General features: G+C 42.5%; 1 protein-coding gene across 2 annotated transcripts in view; it reads left to right on the top strand.

Annotated features, from left to right (window-relative positions):
• Nucleotides 1-18,105, top strand: part of ntn1b (netrin 1b) — a 58,954-nt gene that overhangs the window by 19,499 nt on the left and 21,350 nt on the right. For both annotated transcript variants that reach the window (XM_035996687.1, XM_031320987.2), the window contains exon 3: nt 16,705-16,893. In XM_035996687.1, coding sequence (XP_035852580.1) covers nt 16,705-16,893 — 189 coding nt within the window. The remainder of the gene's footprint in view (nt 1-16,704; nt 16,894-18,105) is intronic.

Below are 18,105 nucleotides of genomic sequence, written 5' to 3' on the forward strand. Positions count from 1 at the left end.
TTTAAGACATGGCGCTGTTCCTCGGGGGTTGGTCGAAGCCTGCCTTTGACTCTCCGTTGCTCTGATTGGTTGTAGGTCTATCCAGTTGAGTGCAGGGGCATTTTTTTTCCTGGTTCGGTTGAAACACGCCCCATAATCACAGCCCAATGGAGCAGTATCAGACTCAGAGTATGACGACATCAGGCTAGAATCCCGGTCTCCTGGGTGAAAGTCTTGATTGTTTGACCCATCCACCACCCCACCCTGCCTCCTTATGAGGAACTTGGCGCTCATATACTTGGTCATCCTACTTTCTGCTTTGCTCCCGTCATAACTACTGAGGCCACTAGAGGGCGCCACCACTAGATATGTAAGTATGAGTCGTAATTGCTCATACAAATGACCTACGGGAGTGTTTTTCGGGGGAGGACAGTCGAAACTGCTGTAGTTACCAAGCAAGAAATAGTTATGGCAGTAAAAAAAAGAAACATCAAACCTTTAAAACCTGTTTGTGTCCATGCAGTGCACTACCATAGACTATATGGTAACAACTTCCCTCAGAAACAGAAAAGTTGGAACAGAATTTGCTTATCGAGCTTAATGACTGTGGACCTTTTCATCACCTCTCCCATAAACTTGAGGAAGGAAAAGGGGCAGCACTCCAGTGGGCCTGTTTCCACACCTACGCTGTGGGAGCACTCCAGTCCATTAATGAAAATATACAAGGCATCAAACACAAACACACAGATAACTTCATAAATAAATAAGCTTTAATGAGAATATTACTCAAGAGAATATCTTAACAACAGTCACAGAAGGCACGTGTAATTGCTGACGCAGTTGCGTGCCTGTTTATGCACGCACAAACACACCATACACACAAAGTAAAGAAGAAGTATTCTCCCGACAACGCCCCACGCTCCAGCGACAGCAGGATGTTCCTCCACCAATCTATCAGCTTTATGCTTTAATTGGACATTTTAAGTCCAGTCTTGTTTCCTCTAGTTGTCACTCAGGAAACAAACCTCACATTTGATAATGTGACTCAATTCAAGATTTCGCTGATTGTTACATTTAAACACTTGAACTCTGGTGTGTGGAGGATCAGGTGTAAGAGAGGCCCTGAGAGCAGGCCTGGACATCTGAGGAAAAGCTAAATAAAAAGGCTAATAGCCGACGCTGAAATTCATGCTCCGCTTTCCCACTCTTCTTTGCGTTTCCCTTTGTCCCAATTTGCTGCTATTTCTTCCCATTTCTAAACACATTGCTGCTTTAATTGGCAAGTTTAGCGTATACAAAGACAAGACAAATGGGTGATAGAAAACGGGTGACATGCAACAAAGATCCCAGGCGAGTTTGTTGCAATTACATGGCATACGTTCCAGCGAACTGAACCAGCAGTACGCCCACTCCCGCCTCCCCTGGAACGCTCCCAACCCTGCAACAAGAGGATAAATGGGCTGAGATATGCTGGCCATTATGTATTATTATTCATAAGAGGGTGTGTTATCATTGGCACCAGCTAGCAGCGGCTGTTTAGAAAGGAGAGTGAATAACTCTGGTCATTACTGATTGCACAATTACAACATGTCAGCTCTTTTTTCTTGTATGTAAAACAGGTCACGGTTCAGATTAGTCTGGGCTCACACACTGCGTACGGGTTGTGACATGTTTCACAATACTTTCTGCAAATGCAGTACATTGTGATGGCATACAATACAGTAGAATTCTCAGAGCAGATATTGATTAAAGTATGTCAGTGTTTCCCACAGATTAGAAAGCAATTTGTGGCGCGGGGGGGGGATGCCCCGTGTCAGATGGGGGGGGGGGAATACTTATGTTCGTAACAATCAAGTATCAAAAACTGAGGAGGACACGCTGTTGGATGCTGTCCTCCTCTCCTACTCTTTCTTCAATGCCTAACGAATCTATCTCTTTCTCTCCCAGTGTGTCTTTCTGCTTGAGCAGCACTTATTTAAGCCTGAAAATATTGTAAACGAATTAATAACGTAACTAATTCCACTGGTCGGACTGTTGAGCTCTGTTTCAGACCGGGCCTTTTTCAGTCGCGGAAAATACTTCAATACTCATCTGGATTGAAGCAGCAAACATTCAGTGTAAGAGTAAAAAAATGACATAACATTATTTATAATAAGTTTATTTGATTCACAGCTGCTACATATAGTGTTTTGACCTCGACAACCCAACTGCATTTTACCGCAATCTTGCGACTAGTTAACTTTCTAAAGCAGGCGCAATCGCTTGTTTGCTAAGAGTCGGGTCGGGACTCAACATTAACACACTGACAACATTGTATTCAGAATATAAAATATTTTTATAGCACTTTTTAATGTGTGATTGTGTAAAGGTGTTCACAAGATACCAACCTTTCGTGAACTTGTGAATTTCACCAGCCGTCTTCTCTGGTTTTGATGGAGACAGACGCTGTGTGCACTGGGGGAGGGTGTGTGTGTGTGTGTGTGTGTGTGTGTGTGTGTGTGTGTGTGGCCTGTGTGAGAGAGACGCATGAGTGACAGAGACGGAGGAGAGCAGGGAAAGGAAATGCAGCTGAACGAATACGCTGCGTGTTTTAAATAGCGTTAAAAAAAAATTAATAACGAAACGCAATATGTGGCGGCTGGTGTTGATTGTATGGCGCACCGCCACAAATAAGTCTATGTGTGGGAAACACTGTATGTGGTATAGAGAGGCGAAGTGCCTCACCTTTTAGTGGGACCTTATTTTGGAAAAAGTATGTACGGTAGTGAACGGAGAGAGACAAAGTTATTCGATCCTGTTTTAATGGAGCCATGAATTAAACATATGCTGTTCGTCAATTTAAAGATAATTTTGCCAGTCAAAAAAAGTCTGTCTTAAACTGTTGAAGTATAAGACTGTGAAAATACATCATTAGAAAGACTACTCACCCCAAAGTCACATAAATGACATGTCGCTGAAGCTACGATGTCTGTGTCTTTCATACCGGGATGTAAAGTCACACGAGCAGCAGGTCTTGTTCGTTCTTTCGCTTCTCGGCTGATAAAAAGACGCTGGATAAAAGTCATCAGTTAAGACAACGTTACATGTTCTGTGGAACAGAGCTAAGCTAGCTAGCTAGCTAGCGAGCAAGGTGACGTAAATTGTGCGAGACCAGAGATGTAGTTCATTGAACGGTTTCACACAAAACCAAGTGGAACTACGACAAACCTACGACAAACTGTGACTTTCTTGACTTGAAGAATTATCTTTTACATTCACAAACATCATACGTGTAATTCATGGCTCAATTCAAGTAGGATCAAAAAAGAATTTGTCCCTCCCCGTTCACTATCAAACATATTTTTTTTCCCAGAAAAGGTCCCACGGTGGTCCACTAGAAAGGGACTTTGCCTCTTTATACAGCAGATCAACCTGGCGTCATTAAAGCCTCTTAGAAAGAACTACTGTTGAAATAACCATTCACCACTAACAGCTCATTATTAATATGACCCACACACATTAATATCAGCTAATCTTAAATTACATTGCTAATGGTGCATTGCCTGAGCTGATGTCACATTGCATTACCTAATGACACACAGTATACTGCACTGAGACGGAGCCTGCGGTGCTGCTCCGGCCAGCTTGACTTGGGTGGCTGTTTATGTTGAGGCAGTGCATTCCCCGTTCGCCAGGCAACCGATCGGTTTACGAGCAGTTACTCACACAAAAGCACGGGGCGGGCTGATTGCTCAGCTAATTGATCTCCACCAGAGATCACAGAGCTGTGCTCGTAAAAAGAAAGGGGAACGCCTCCCATGACATCACCGCATGCTGCATGGCGCAACGAGCCGTGCAAGTCAGGGGAGAGACTTATTCCCACACTGAGGGAGGCAGACTGCAGAGAGAGGAGAGAAAAAGGGTCCCATGGAAAGCACACATTCACACTTAAACACAAACACACACACACACACACACACACACACACACACACACACACGTCCACGTATTAATCAACAGCTACAAATGGGCAGAACATTCTGCTTCTAATCTAGAGCGGCTGGTGGCATTAAGGCGCCCTTTTTAGGCCTCAAAGCAATACAATAACATACACATGAGCTGCCAACGCCTTGGAAACCTTTGTAGTGCCATATTATCTACAGTATAGTGCCGGCTTTACCATCTTACAGGAAGTTTCCAACCAAAATGTTGACTGTTCTTACTGTAATATGCACAGGGAAATTCCTGGGAGGTCAAGCTTATCTATAGAAGTTTGCATGGAGCTGATAGGTATTTAGGCTACATCCACACTAATACATTTTTTGTTTAATAGCGAACATCTTTTGCTATGTTTACGCCTTGCATCCACACTACTCCAGCATTCCGAGCCCCTAAAACAGAGACATTTGGAAACACTGATTACCCGTTTCGGTTTGAAAACTTGAACGGGGTTGCTTTGTTGTCTGGACGGGCACACACACGTCCGTCAGTCTTATCTGTTAGGTAGCTTACATATCTTTCAGTAACAGTTCCACCTCGTCGTCGATCTGAGCTAATAAATCCCTGCTCTTACTTTTCACCGTTGTTGTTCTTTCTCCAAAGTATTTTCTACAGCCGTGATTTTCAACCGCAGAGTAACGTCAGACAATCTGCCTTCTGTTTACACCGGTACGCACATGTGATATGCGTTGTCAGGTAGAGCTGGGCAAATATATTGATGTTATATCGATATCGTGATATGAGACTAGATATCGTCTTAGATTTTAGATATCATAATATCGTAAATGGCATAAGTGTCTTTTCCTGGTTTTAAAGGCTGCATTACAGTAAAGTGATGTCATTTTCTGAACTTCCCAGACTGTTTTAGCTGTTCTATTATTTGCCTTTACCCACTTAGTCATTATATCCACATAATTGATAATGATTATTTATCTAAAATCTAATTATGAAGATGTTTTGGTAAAGCACCAATTGTCAACCCTAGAATATTGTCACAACACCGACATTGAGGTATTTGGTCAAAAATATCGTGATATCAGATTTTCTGCATATCGCCCAGCCGTATTGTCAGGTGTGTTAATATGGACAAAGATTGTGAGAGCCTGTGTTGATAAAGATAATTTTTGTTTCAAAATGCCATTTAAAAAAAAGAAAAAGAAAACCTAGTAGTGTGGATGTAGCAGCCTAAGGCCAGTTACACACTGGATGCGTCGTCGTGTCAGCTGCGTGGCGTGTCCGTTTATATTTCGGCTCCCATGTTAACAGGTTAGAACTTACACACTGCCTGCGTGACACGCACGTCTTACCCGTGGCTCGAGCCGCGCCGAAAACACGTGCCTGCTAGAAATAGAACCAACGCCTATTTTTCACGTGACACACAAGCATGTTGGAAGCGTTTCCAGGCAAAATAGAATAGGAAAAGATGTTTATATGTCATTTTGACATGAATACATTTAATAAATGACATGTTGATGTTTGAAAGTCTCTAGGTTTTGACATAAATGCAGATATAAATGTAATTAAAAAAAGAAAATTGATTTTCAAATATTGCACCTGTCAATACAGAACGAAATATTCTGTAGCCTATTTTGCATGCAGATACGCAGCTGACACGCAACAGAAACGCAATGCTAAGTGTCTTTCTCAAGGACCCAACAAGAGAGATTAAACTCAGATTGTCTTGTTAAAGAGGTCTGGCGAAACACTGTAGCACCCTGATGCCCAGGATGCAGGAGAATAAATCATGTGTGGTGGAATCATATATTATTTCATCTTCGTGTAGTTCTTTTTTTTCACTATTACGTTGCCACCTGGATTATGTTCAGGCAATGTTTTTTGAGTGAATGAAGCACTACATGTATCTGCCGGGGTTCACATTCACACTTCAATCTGTGGTAAAGAACTTTTGTTAAGGTTAGGGAAAGATGGTTTTATCAAAATGATAGTAAAATAATAATTTCTGGCTTCTAGTGTCTGACGTATAGCTAAAACAGCTATACGATCAGTTAATACCTGCACTCAGGCTAAAACAAACCTAGCGCCCAGCAGACGTTTAGACAGATATAGGAACGTGCTCAGACCTGGGTGAAGTAGGAGAGCGAGATGGCTCTAGATAGCCTTTCATCTCGGGGATAACTCAATTCATTAGCTCAGCATTTACCTTTTCATCTCTTATCTGGTCCGGGGCACAAAGTGCTCTCTTGTGTGGTTTGGCAGCTCCTCAGAGGTGAAAGGTGAGCTGAGTGATGGTTCATTATGTTTCTCTGTGCAGCTGTTATGGTAGCAGAGCAGATACAACTCCCCACAGGGAACAGAGGTGTTGTGGCCAAATTGGCCATGATGGCATCATTAGATTGATACCATCTGTCCTTATACAACCAGGCAGATGCAGCTAAACTGCTCTGTTGGCCTTTGCCCTTGGTATCAGTTCTGAAGTGGACCAGTAATAGTTCTTGTCAGAAACAAATCAATGTCATGTCACCTAGAGGCTTCTGAAACGATGTTTTGAAGTTTGTGGTTACCGCTCGTTGCATCTGGTCAGTTGTTTCTAGCCACAAAAAAAATCCCGCAAAATGGTCCAGGTTGGCAAAATTGCATCACCATCATGCTTGCTTAGGTAAGGTAATGCAGCTTTATTTATATAGCACATTTTAGGAACAGGGCAATTCAAAGTGCTTTGCATAAAACATTAAAGAGCAGTCAAAAACAATTAAAAACATTAGTTAAAGATTGCCGGACTAATTTCCAGACTCAAGCCAGACTTGTGATTATCAATGTGCCAGAAGACATGCCCATGGGTTAACACTGGCCATAAACTAGCCAGAGGGCTGCTAACAAGAGCATATTCTCAGCCCAAAATCTACACTCCTACTACTGGCAGACAGTTTTGGTTGTTTTAAAGGACAATTCCGGCGCAAAATGAACCCAGGGGTTAATAACATATGTGTACCCAGTCGACTGTTCTCTGGGATATGTTTTTACGCCGTGCTTGAGCTATGTTACTGGTTACTGGTTGCACGGCGTTTGTCATTCGACTGGTCATGACTGTTTTCCCAAGATGGTGCCTGCTTGTATAAGTGAACGCGACTGTCTTTATAATCTATCTTTTTAATAAACTGTCTGTACACTTACAAAGTTCTCAATGCTTGGGTTTACATGTAGGGACCCTCATTATGCTACCGTTGAAGGTGGTGATATTTTGAGCCTTGTTAGTGGTATAAAATAGTGATTTCTTATTACTTTATCCTCTAGATTAGAAGATAATTAGCGGTTTGCGCTATCTTGTTTCAAGCTAGAGACACATTGGATTAGCATGAAAACATATCCCAGAGAACGGTCGACTCGGTATACATATGTTATTAACCCCTAGGTTCATTTTGCGTCGGAATTGTCCTTTAAGGTGTGGTTATTCAGTGCCAGATCACAATCTGAACGTGGTGGATCCTGGAGACTTACATAGCGAAAGAGATGTCTGTAAATCAGTGGATACATTTTTTTCGGAAATGGCTCAGAATTTGATCTGTCCGAAAAGAGGCAGCACCGGAGCAATCCGGGAAGTGGAACATTGTGGATATAGACTAGCGGAGCGTTAAACCGGCTGTAGATGGCTCAACTGGCGAAGGTCTTTACTGCGCCTGCTCTATGACCCAACAATTCCAGTAATTCCCCCAACAGCAAGCATTTAGTGCGACAGTGGCGAGGAAAAACTCCCTTTTAGGGAGAAACCTCGGACAGACCCAGGCTCTTGGTAGGTGGTGTCTAACGGTGCCGGTTGGGGGTGTGATGAACAGTGGCAATAATAGTCACAGTGAAGATAATGGAACAGTGACTAAGAAATAGTAGTCGTAGTAGTTCATGTCATAGCAGGGCACTGCAGGGCGTTACAGGATGTAGCGTGGCACAGCAGAGCATAACTGGACGTAGCAGGACGCAGCAGGGTTCAGATCTAGTGGTCATTAAAGGAACTGCATCAAGCAGCTGTAGTTTGGCTTTAACCTTTACTTGTTAATCACTTGCCACTTGTTTGCGGCGGTACATAGAGTAATAGCTGCTTTGTTTGTTGTTGTTTTCAAAGAAGCACCACACTCTTTACTGACCTTGATTCTGTGCTTGTCCTCAGTAATAACTATGAGCTCTAACTGTGAACTACTGTCCAGACTGTAGCAATGGATTTTAATGATTACCTTCAGCTAGAAATAAAAGGAACCATGATTTACTGTTTAACTTATTTTACTATTTATTTAAATTTATTTTATCGTTATTAATACGTACTGTGTGTATATGTTTATACTTATATTGTTTATATCTTTTTATCCTTCTTATATTTGTATGTGTGACATGCTCCAACAACACCATGACAAATTCCTCGTATGTGCAACGTACTTGGCAATAAAGCCCTTTCTGATTCTGATTCTGATTCTGATTCTGATTCTGATTGATGTCCTAGAGCCCATGTGTCAAACTCAAGGCCCGGGGGCCAAATCCGGCCCCTTGCAAATTTTGATCTATCCCGCATTTCAATTTAGGTTCACAGCAAATTTTGGCCCGACTAGTTGTGCACCACACCAACAAAAATCAGGAAACTGTTTTTCATATTGTATTATGCGACACTGGATTTGACGGATTTGCTGACTTAGAGACTCAGAATTCCCCACAGAATTTTTTTAATATGGTGAGTCGGCTGGGTGGTAGCTGCTTTTAAAGATGTAATGTTTGTTTTTCATGACTTGCTAAATTCTACGATGGCTAAGAAACTTTTTTGCTGACTTTTTTAGGATTTTATGTCGACCAAACTTTATGGGAGAAAGCTATATGAGACATGCAATAATACAAAGTTAATTAGCGGCATGTCTTAAAGCAACCATGGGCTTAGCGGCCAACGGTGGAACTGCACCTCTCTGGCCCAGAAAGACTTTACCCAGAGACTTTGCATGGCGACATGCATTCGACAGAGCAAAGGCAGAGGCGGTAGTTTCCGTGTCGTGCGGACGGGTGTGGCAATGTGTATACATACGTGATTGTGCGGTTCTCTGTTCCTCTTTTAAAATGAATGCGCTGTCGATATCTTCTATAACAGACGCGATGGCGGCCATCTGTGTTGTAAACGAATTCAACCCAAGTGCTCTTTGGTGACGTGGTTGATTACGTTACTGTTGATCATCTGTCCATCATCGTGTAAAGCCCGCCCTGACAATTTGATTGGTCCGAACAGCTCTGGTTCGAGCATAGTTGCTCCACAACGGATCAAGTCCAGATCGAACTTCCCGACCTCAAATGTTCTGGGCGGGGCGAAGTTCGGCTGGCATCCACGCTAACGAAAGCCCACAAAGCTCTGGCATCCGCTCCGTTCAGCACTGAGGCACGTGCAGCAAAGTGAACCAAGTATTCTCATTTGTCAAACATCCTCCTGGCTCTAATATGTGTCTCATTAAAACCACGTCACACATACTAACTCCCCATGCTCCAGCTCCGTTGTTTGCCTTAGCTATGCTAACTGAATCATAGAAGGTGGTCTTTATATCATTCTCATATAGGCACACACGTTTTGATGCTTTATTTGTTTCTGTGACACCAAGGTGACGGGGTTGCTGGTCATTGCGTAAACCCTGCTCCGTTCTGTGCGAGATAGAAATCTCCCTGTCACGCCTCCCAATTGTCATTCTTTTACTGTTTACATTTTTGAACCTCGGGTGAAATCATCAAAAGCAGTCCTGGAAACTTGTAAAAGGATTAATCATCTGGCGGGGCTGTTGCAGAAGTCCTTTGTTGTTGTACTCGCCCTCATCACAATCCCAGCTGCTGCAGTGATGTGTGATCGAAATGTTGATTGTGGGAAAACGTGCGTCTGGTGGAAGTCGCAGCTGAGGGTGACGGATCGTAGCTTTTTATGTTTGTGCATTACCGAATCAAATGTGATTCATCAGAGAAAGTCCACGAATGCTGTTAGAAACAGAAACACTACATCCTGTTAGACCCATGGCAGCTGATTCCATTTTCTATACCTGATTTATTGAACCTTTACAGCAGAAATCAATTTACTTCCATCAGATTTACTTCCAGCCTTCCAATATTATAATGATATATTTGTGCCATCTGTTTTTATGGAATATGATGTGACCTGTAACATCTCAGTGATGTCTTTATAATCCTACAGAGGAACTGCTTCCAGAGAATAAAACCTAATCACGGACTTAATCATTGCCTGGAAGTGATGTACGATTCACTCAACTTAAATACAGAAAAATAAAAAAATGCATCCCCACTTCATGGATATTAATGCAACATCCCCCACATATACAATACAGGTGTTATGCAAGCATTGCGTAATCTTCATATGCTTTGCAGTAAGTCCTTAGAATCAAGTACTTTTGATGTAAACTCAACAGTGTGTGTGTGTGTGTGTGTGTGTGTGTGTGTGTATGTGTGTGAGAGAGAGCTCAGTGAATGTAGTAGCACACTAAAAAGCTTAACAGTCATGCACCCACCTTAAACAAAACACGTGAAACTGTCTAATGGAGACATTCAGAACACTACAATTTGTATGTTTCTGTATGTGTGCGTTTCTCTGAAATATCCAACCACTAAACCAACTTCCGTCGTAAAAATATGTTTCTGTAATCTGTTAAGGGCCAAGTGTTGTCTTTTCCTCCGATCGCAGGCTGTGATGAACGCTGTTTGATCTGGCTCACGTCGCCAGCTCACGGTATGAGTGACTGCCCGGGATTATACACAGTGAGAGAGTAATTGGTCCTGAATAAACAACAATTGTGCTGGAATTCCATCTCTCTCCGTGTCTGAAGAAGCGGTGCATTCTTCAGTCGGTACGGTTAAACATCTGACACCTGTTGACAGAGTTGGTAAATATCTGCAGTCCTTCAAACCGTCCATAACCAAATTTCATCAGCAATCATCGTTTGGACAGACGTTTGATTGTTTCTGAAGTGAGCTCTTGTCTGTAGACGGAGCGAAAAAACGCCTCCACCAAGCTGTGGGATGCGTAATTTCCATCCAATATGCACACCCACCACGAGCGCTTCCTTCACTAAGCCTGATAGATGGCCCTTGAATATAAATAGATTGGAATAGCATAGCTCTAAGTAGGCCCTTGAAACCAAATGAAGCAGACCCAGAAAAGACACCTTGGTACTCTGGATGTCCAGTGCAAAATCACAGTAAGCTGCTGATTTGCAGTTACAATGCCTTTATAAACTCACTTTATATTCAGAATTTTGATTTAGTTTTTCACTTGAATAGAGAAATTATGGGCAATAAGATTCTATAATAATGTGTGTTTACTAACTCAATTTGCAACATGACATCATGACTTTGTGTAAACATACACGCCACTTTCCTAAAGCCAAGTGGCGTGTTATCTGTACGCATTTTGAGCTATCCGCGTGTATGTCTACGCTGTATACAGCGGACGGCAGTCTGCAACGTCACAGCGTAAACATACACGCCACTTTCTAAAGCCACGTGGCGTGTTATCGCGAGGCTACGGTTGGGTTTAGGAAACGTCTCACGCGGGTTGGGTTTAGGAAAAGAAGAACCGTTTGGGTTTAGGAAAAGAAGAAAGCTACGGTTAGGTTTAGGAAATGTGACACGTGGGTTGCGTGTGATGGAAAGGAAACGTCACACGCAGGACAAGATCCCCGGTCTCCTGGGTGAAAGTCCTGTGTTTGACCCATCCTCCACCCCGACCAACCTCCCTACGCGGATTTTCGCCCTTTCATACTACTCGCTACGGCGTCAATTGACACGCAATCGCAAGGTAATGTAAGTCAATGGAGGCCAAATGGGTTGATAAACACGCTAAAAAGCGAGTATGCGTCTTGATAACATGCCAATAATGGCATACCAATTGGCGTGTCATACATACACCACTTCATTAGATCAGTCTGCAATTTGGATCATAAGCACTCATTGATACTGTTCCAGTATTCAAACACACATAAAAAAGACAAACGCTTTCACAAGCTGGGTTGTGTTACATTAGACGGCAATACAGAGAAACAAAGGATTTATTTGTATGTAAATGTCACACATACAAGGTAATACTATTCTAGTGGGGTTTTTTAAAGATTATTTTTTGGGGATTTTCCGACTTTAATGTTTGACAGGACAGCTAGGTGAGAAAGGGGGGGAAGACATGTGGGAAATTGTCACACGTTGGACTCGAACCCTGGACCTCTGCGTCGAGGCATAAACCTCTCAGTATATGTGCGCCTGCTCTACCACTGAACCAACCCGGCCACCACCTATTCTACTTTTTTTTTAAGTGAAAGCCACACAAAACGACACACATAAAAAGACATACACTTTAAGTAAGCTAAACAACTGAATACTTAGCTAAGTGATGGATATATGGTTGAAATGGTGGACGTATTAAGGAGATCTGGATACCGTATTCAAAGATGGCGCCCCATCCATTCCAATAAAAAGTTGCTTGATTTAATCATATGGGTCTTGCATACTTTCCAACTGTCATTGGACTGAATGGATCCAATTCTGATAATAAAAGTCATTTCAGGGGGTTCGTGGCACTCAGAAAAATGTCTTTCCTGTTTTACAGACGCTCATTTGTCAATGATTGTGTAGCCTACAGGAAAATTCTTTTTGGATCAGTATGCATCACGTGATGAACGCAGAGGTTGCAATATTTTGTGCAAGTTAGAATCTATGGCCCAGGCCATGGCTCTGAAATATCTCTAGCATATATAGGCTGTGTATTGATAAATCCATGGCGCTGTCTGTGGTGCTGAAGTAGCAGACAGATTTGAATTTGCTTTGAATTGGGGGGGCGGGTATGAAAACATACAGAACCAAGACCTAGCTAGTCATTAGGTTCGTCCGTCCCCTGTGTTAAAAATTAACAAATCGCCTCCTGGGTGCATGGGTTCATCTGACAGGACCGTGGGAGTACGCTTGAAAAACAATAAAAAGGCTCTTCACTTAGTGATTTCACATTTTTACTTACAGCCCACACTGTTGAGGAACAAAACCACAAAGGTTTACCTGTGTCCTGACTTTTCAGTAGTTCCTAATTCAGTTATCTGGCAAACGTGTGACAGATGTTGCGAGGGGCATTTGAAGCCTGTTGCTCTAAACGCGGCTTATCAGCGCTCAAGCTGTTGTCGTTGCTGGACGACTACTACAGTGTGTGGGCAGAGCGGGGATGTGTGGGAGAGATAGCACAGCGCTTATTAAAGGGCCTGGAGACAGCTGTGGAGATAGTGTTTGTTAATCTCATGACGCTTTTCACACACAAGTAAAAGTACTTTTTTACCTTTGAGAAAGTCTCCAAAGAAACAGATTCAGATTGAAATATTTACCGGAGAATCACAGACTTCTATTTCTATTTGCTTATGCTCGATTGAAACACAAGAAAAAGATAAATTATGATGTGTAGCCCGCTTAGTTTTTTTTGTCTCTGACTGTAAAAAAAAAAGAAGTAATTGTGGTCTTTGATAAACACAATAAACACATCTGTCTCTGAATATTAGAGTAAGATGAAAGTACAGTACCAGCATCTCTTTCTTCAGCACGGAAACCTAAGAGCATTCCATTTCCTATTCATGAAAAAAGCCCCGTTGTATTTTCCCTAACACTTCCCTTAAGTGGAGATAACATCTGGGATAAGAAAGCGGTAAAGAGTAAGAGGGAAAGGGAAGGGGAGGAGGGTGTGTGTATATGTGGGTGTGTGTGTGTGTGTGTGTGTGTGTGTGTGTGTGTGTGTGTGTGTGTGTGTGTGTGTGTGTGTGTGTGTGTGAGTGTGAGTTCTTCAAAGCTTGGTGTAGTGTGTGTTGGATCGGCCCTGGGGAGGGTAATGTGGGAGATAAGCTTGTGACAGCTGCCAAACGTGTGTGTGTGTGTGTGTGTGTGTGTGTGCGTGTTTGTGTGTGTGTGTGTGTGTGTGTGTGTGTGTGTGTGTGTGTGTGTGTGTGTGTGTGTGTGTGTGTGTGTGTGTGCGTGCGTGCGTGCGTGCGTGCGTGCGTGTGCATGTCTGGGCCCCCCATTCAAAAGGAGTGTTTGAATCCCAACCACCTGCCAGCTCTGGTCCCTTTTGGCAGGTGTGAGTTGGTTTGTACGTGATTCAGACCACTGATGAACGTGGAGCATATGTGACAGTCTTATCACCAGCATCTCTATGTAATAACATTAAGACGGCCGCATCGATGGAGAGATTACCGAAGTGTGAGGGACTGTGAGGGCTGCTCATATGATTGGTCTGTGCCTGATTCAGCTTAAAAAAGAAAAAAAAAAAAAGTGACCTAAAAGGTAAAATATCACTAACACGAGGATGACAGAAATGTTATTTCATCATTCTCACTTTCGTTATAATTTTTATTGGAATTCATTTTTATTTTCTAATAAATATTTATTTCAAAATGGCATTTTATTAAACCCCAACTTTTATCACGTTTTTTCACGACACTTTTAATTTCATAATGACATTTTTCATGACATTGGTGTTGTCACCAACCTCTCCCTCTCTTCCCTTAAAGTGAAACGTTGCCGATTTTCAACAGGCTCTGTGTCACTGCAGTGTGGGTATCAGCTCCAAGCTCACCCGCCGGCAAAAGTCAGCCGGATGACGGTAAACGGGTCCCCGATGTGTCATCCGGTGGACTTTTGCCGGCGGGTGAGTGTGGAGCGACACAGAGCTGGCTGAAAATAGCAAGGTCAAGAACTGCTACCAGATTTAGCCAGTTAGCTGCTCCAGAGCAACAACAAAGTCATTAAGTAAGTCAAGTCATTCTGAATTAACCAACTGAAGGCTGCTGCTGTAAATATACACAGTACACAGACATAAAAACTAACATCTTTAATTACTTAGCTTATCAAGGCGGCACATGCAGGTTTCATGTGAGCTTTGTTTATTACTTTGCATCAAAGTGAAGAGACAGTAATAACGGCAGCAGCTAACGTTAGCTGGTTAATTTGTTAGTTACCTCGGCAGCCTTTTTGGTTGTAAAGATGTTTCTAAAAGAAACTGTGAAGAACAAAATGACCACGTGTCTTTTTATGTTCCCCGGTCTGTTACTTTTTCCACCATTACTGCCAAATTCCATGGCAACTAGGCCTATGTAGGGTTAACCCTAACCTAACCCTAACCCGCTTGGGGAACATAGGACCCTTTTTGGGAAAAACAGGGAACATAGGACCCTTTTTCAAAAAAAAGGGTCCTATGTTCCCCGGTCTGTTACTTTTTCCACCATTACTGCCAAATTCCATGGCAACTAGGCCTATGTAGGGTTAACCCTAACCTAACCCTAACCCGCTCGGGGAACATAGGACCCTTTTTGGGAAAAACGGGGAACATAGGACCTTTTTTCTAAAAAGGGTCCTATGCTCCCCAGTATGTATTGCTACAGGGGAACATAGGACCCTTTTTGGGAAGAACGGGGAACATAGGACCTTTTTTAAAAAAAATGGTCCTATGTTCCCCGAGCGGAGAACATAGGACCCGGGAAACATAGGGATGACCCCATAAGAACAACCTAGCATAGTTAGTTAGTCGGCTAGGTGGGTAAGCTAAATAAAGAGAGAGGTGTATTTACTGTCTGTGTAGCCTATTGTGTTCAATTTCAGCAGTTTGTAGTTTATTCATAATTACTTTGACATTATTGTTGCTCTAGCTAACGGGAGCTAACTGGCTAAACTTGATAGCAGTCGTTGAGCTTGCTAGTTTAAGAGGGGACTGAGAGGTGAGAGGACTGGTGACAACATCACTGTCACAAAAAGTGACAATAAATAAAAACAGTACAAAATGACATGAAAGTGAACTCCAATAAAACTATAATTTTAAAAATAGAAATGTTGAAATAATATAGTAATGACATTAGCGTTAGTATTTTTTTCTTTTTTTTCGAAAGTTGTTGGTTCAGTAATATATTTTGCACAATTCATTTATTAATTTAGGTTCCATAAGAGAGGTCTTAAATCGTTGCAGTGCGTTCCTCACGTTGCAGTGTGTGAGGAATATGAACTTTGGGGTCAATATTAACGAGTGAAAATAGCAATGACAATAAATCTGCAGTCTTTCAGATGTGTAGGAGAGCGGAAGAAAGTTTTCCTGCCTGAAATCACCAGAGTTCAGAGGTTAAATTCACAAGCAGGTGGCCAAGCGAACGAGAGCCTGAACCAGGACGTTTCTTTTAGAGGCTCCATTATTCTCAAGCCAGACCAAAGCAGGCCAAGCCACTCCATCTGTTTCAATAACCTGTTGTCTAAAAATTACAAACTCAAACCAGGAGATTGAGACTTTGTGATGTCTTTCAATTGCTTTTTCTCAGGATCTGCGTTTGGCTCTGCACCACAATTGCAAATTGGAATTGGTCATTGTGTGTTGAGTTCATCGCTGTCAGATAACAAGCATATATATATATATATATATATATATATATATATACACACATATTTCCAAAATGTCAGCTTTTCAGGAGCTAAGAAAAACAAACGTGTTTTGCAGCTTGATGACACTGCATTTGGTTTCATGAGTCTAAGAGTTTGGAGTTTCTCAACTGACAGGGGACTATGTTACCATGCAACTGGAGTGAAAACATGAAAATGGAGCTACGTTGTTTCAAAATACTGCCACATGGGATTGAGTACTGAACATATTATTTCATTTAAAAGCATTATGCTGATCTGCAAAATGTTATGGTAGAGTTTCTCAGCGTCTCTCTCTCTCTCTCTCTCTCTCTCTCTCTCTCTCTCTCTCTCTCTTTCTCTCTGTCTACCCAGCATGCCACTGTAACCTGCATGCCCGCCGCTGTCGTTTCAACATGGAGCTGTACAAGCTGTCAGGCCGGAGAAGTGGCGGTGTCTGTCTCAACTGTCGTCACAACACGGCGGGACGCCATTGCCATTACTGCAAGGAGGGTTACTACAGGGACATGACCAAGTCCATCTCTCACCGCAGGGCTTGCAAAGGTAACAGGAAATTCAATTCAATTTTATTTACAGTGTCAAATCATAACTGACTTATCTCAGGAGACTTTACAGATAGAGTAGGTCTAGACCACTCTCAAAGACACAAGACTTTCACCCGGGAAATGGGTGTTCGTGTTCTGGAAGTACTACTTAAGGGAAACGGTGTTTTAACCCAAACCACAATCTTTTTTCTAATCTTAGTCGCTTTGCTGCCTAAACGTAACTGTTGTCGCCGCATGACAGTCACCTTTTGTCGTCTAAACTTAACTGCAACGGCCTCTACAACGTCTGTAACCTCATGTTGCTCTGTACCTGGCTCACAGTCACCTTTTCTCAGCTAAACTTAACTGTAACGACCGCTAAACTTGACGGTTGTCACGTGGCCGGTTGGCGGTTGCCGTACTTTCTTTTTACATTTGATATTTGTTTACATACACGAATTGTTGTGCATATGTTTTTGTACGATGTCATACAAACCTGTTTATGAGAATGCGTTGCAGGCAGGGCAGGATCAGCTAAATGCTGCTTAAACATCAGTGCATTGCAGTGTTAACAATCTACTACTTTTTCTGTAAAACAATACTTTTGATAAATGAACTACATCTTGCTGATAATACGTGTACTTTCACATAAGTAGGATTTTGAAAGCAGGACTTTAACTTTTAGGATCTGTGTACTTCTTCCACCGCTGTCTGTTTCACACTTCAGGTATTAATGGAATTCTTTAAAAAGTTGTGGAGAAAAGCGCTCACCTGTCTTGGTGTCAGTAAACTGACCCATGCAGCTCCCAAGCTATTTAGGGTCCTCTGTGGATCCCTGACGAGACAAACATAACAAACAGAACAGAGGTGTGAGCAGATCCACTGAACAGAGCAGTGGAAACAACTCACTAATCGCCCCTCTCCCCTATTCATACTTGCAACCCATTGCATAGGCTCAAAAAAACAACACACACGCAGGTGTGAGCACATACGTCAAGCTTGAGACCAAGCGGCCGGGGATTAACGTGTGGGGAGACAAAAGCTGGGCTCCTTCTGTCTCGCAGCACCTCAGGGAGTAGAGGCAGGCTCCGAGGCCCTGAGCAAACAAACTGCTGTCACTCAGTTACTCTGCCTATACACTCACCGGCAAAATATCCCATAAATGCACAAAATACAAGTGCATATGCCTGTCTCTGACTATGTAGTCATGCATTCCCAGAACTATCTCCAT

This window comes from Sander lucioperca, chromosome 21 (assembly GCF_008315115.2).
Source record: "Sander lucioperca isolate FBNREF2018 chromosome 21, SLUC_FBN_1.2, whole genome shotgun sequence".
NCBI lineage: Eukaryota > Metazoa > Chordata > Actinopteri > Perciformes > Percidae > Sander > Sander lucioperca.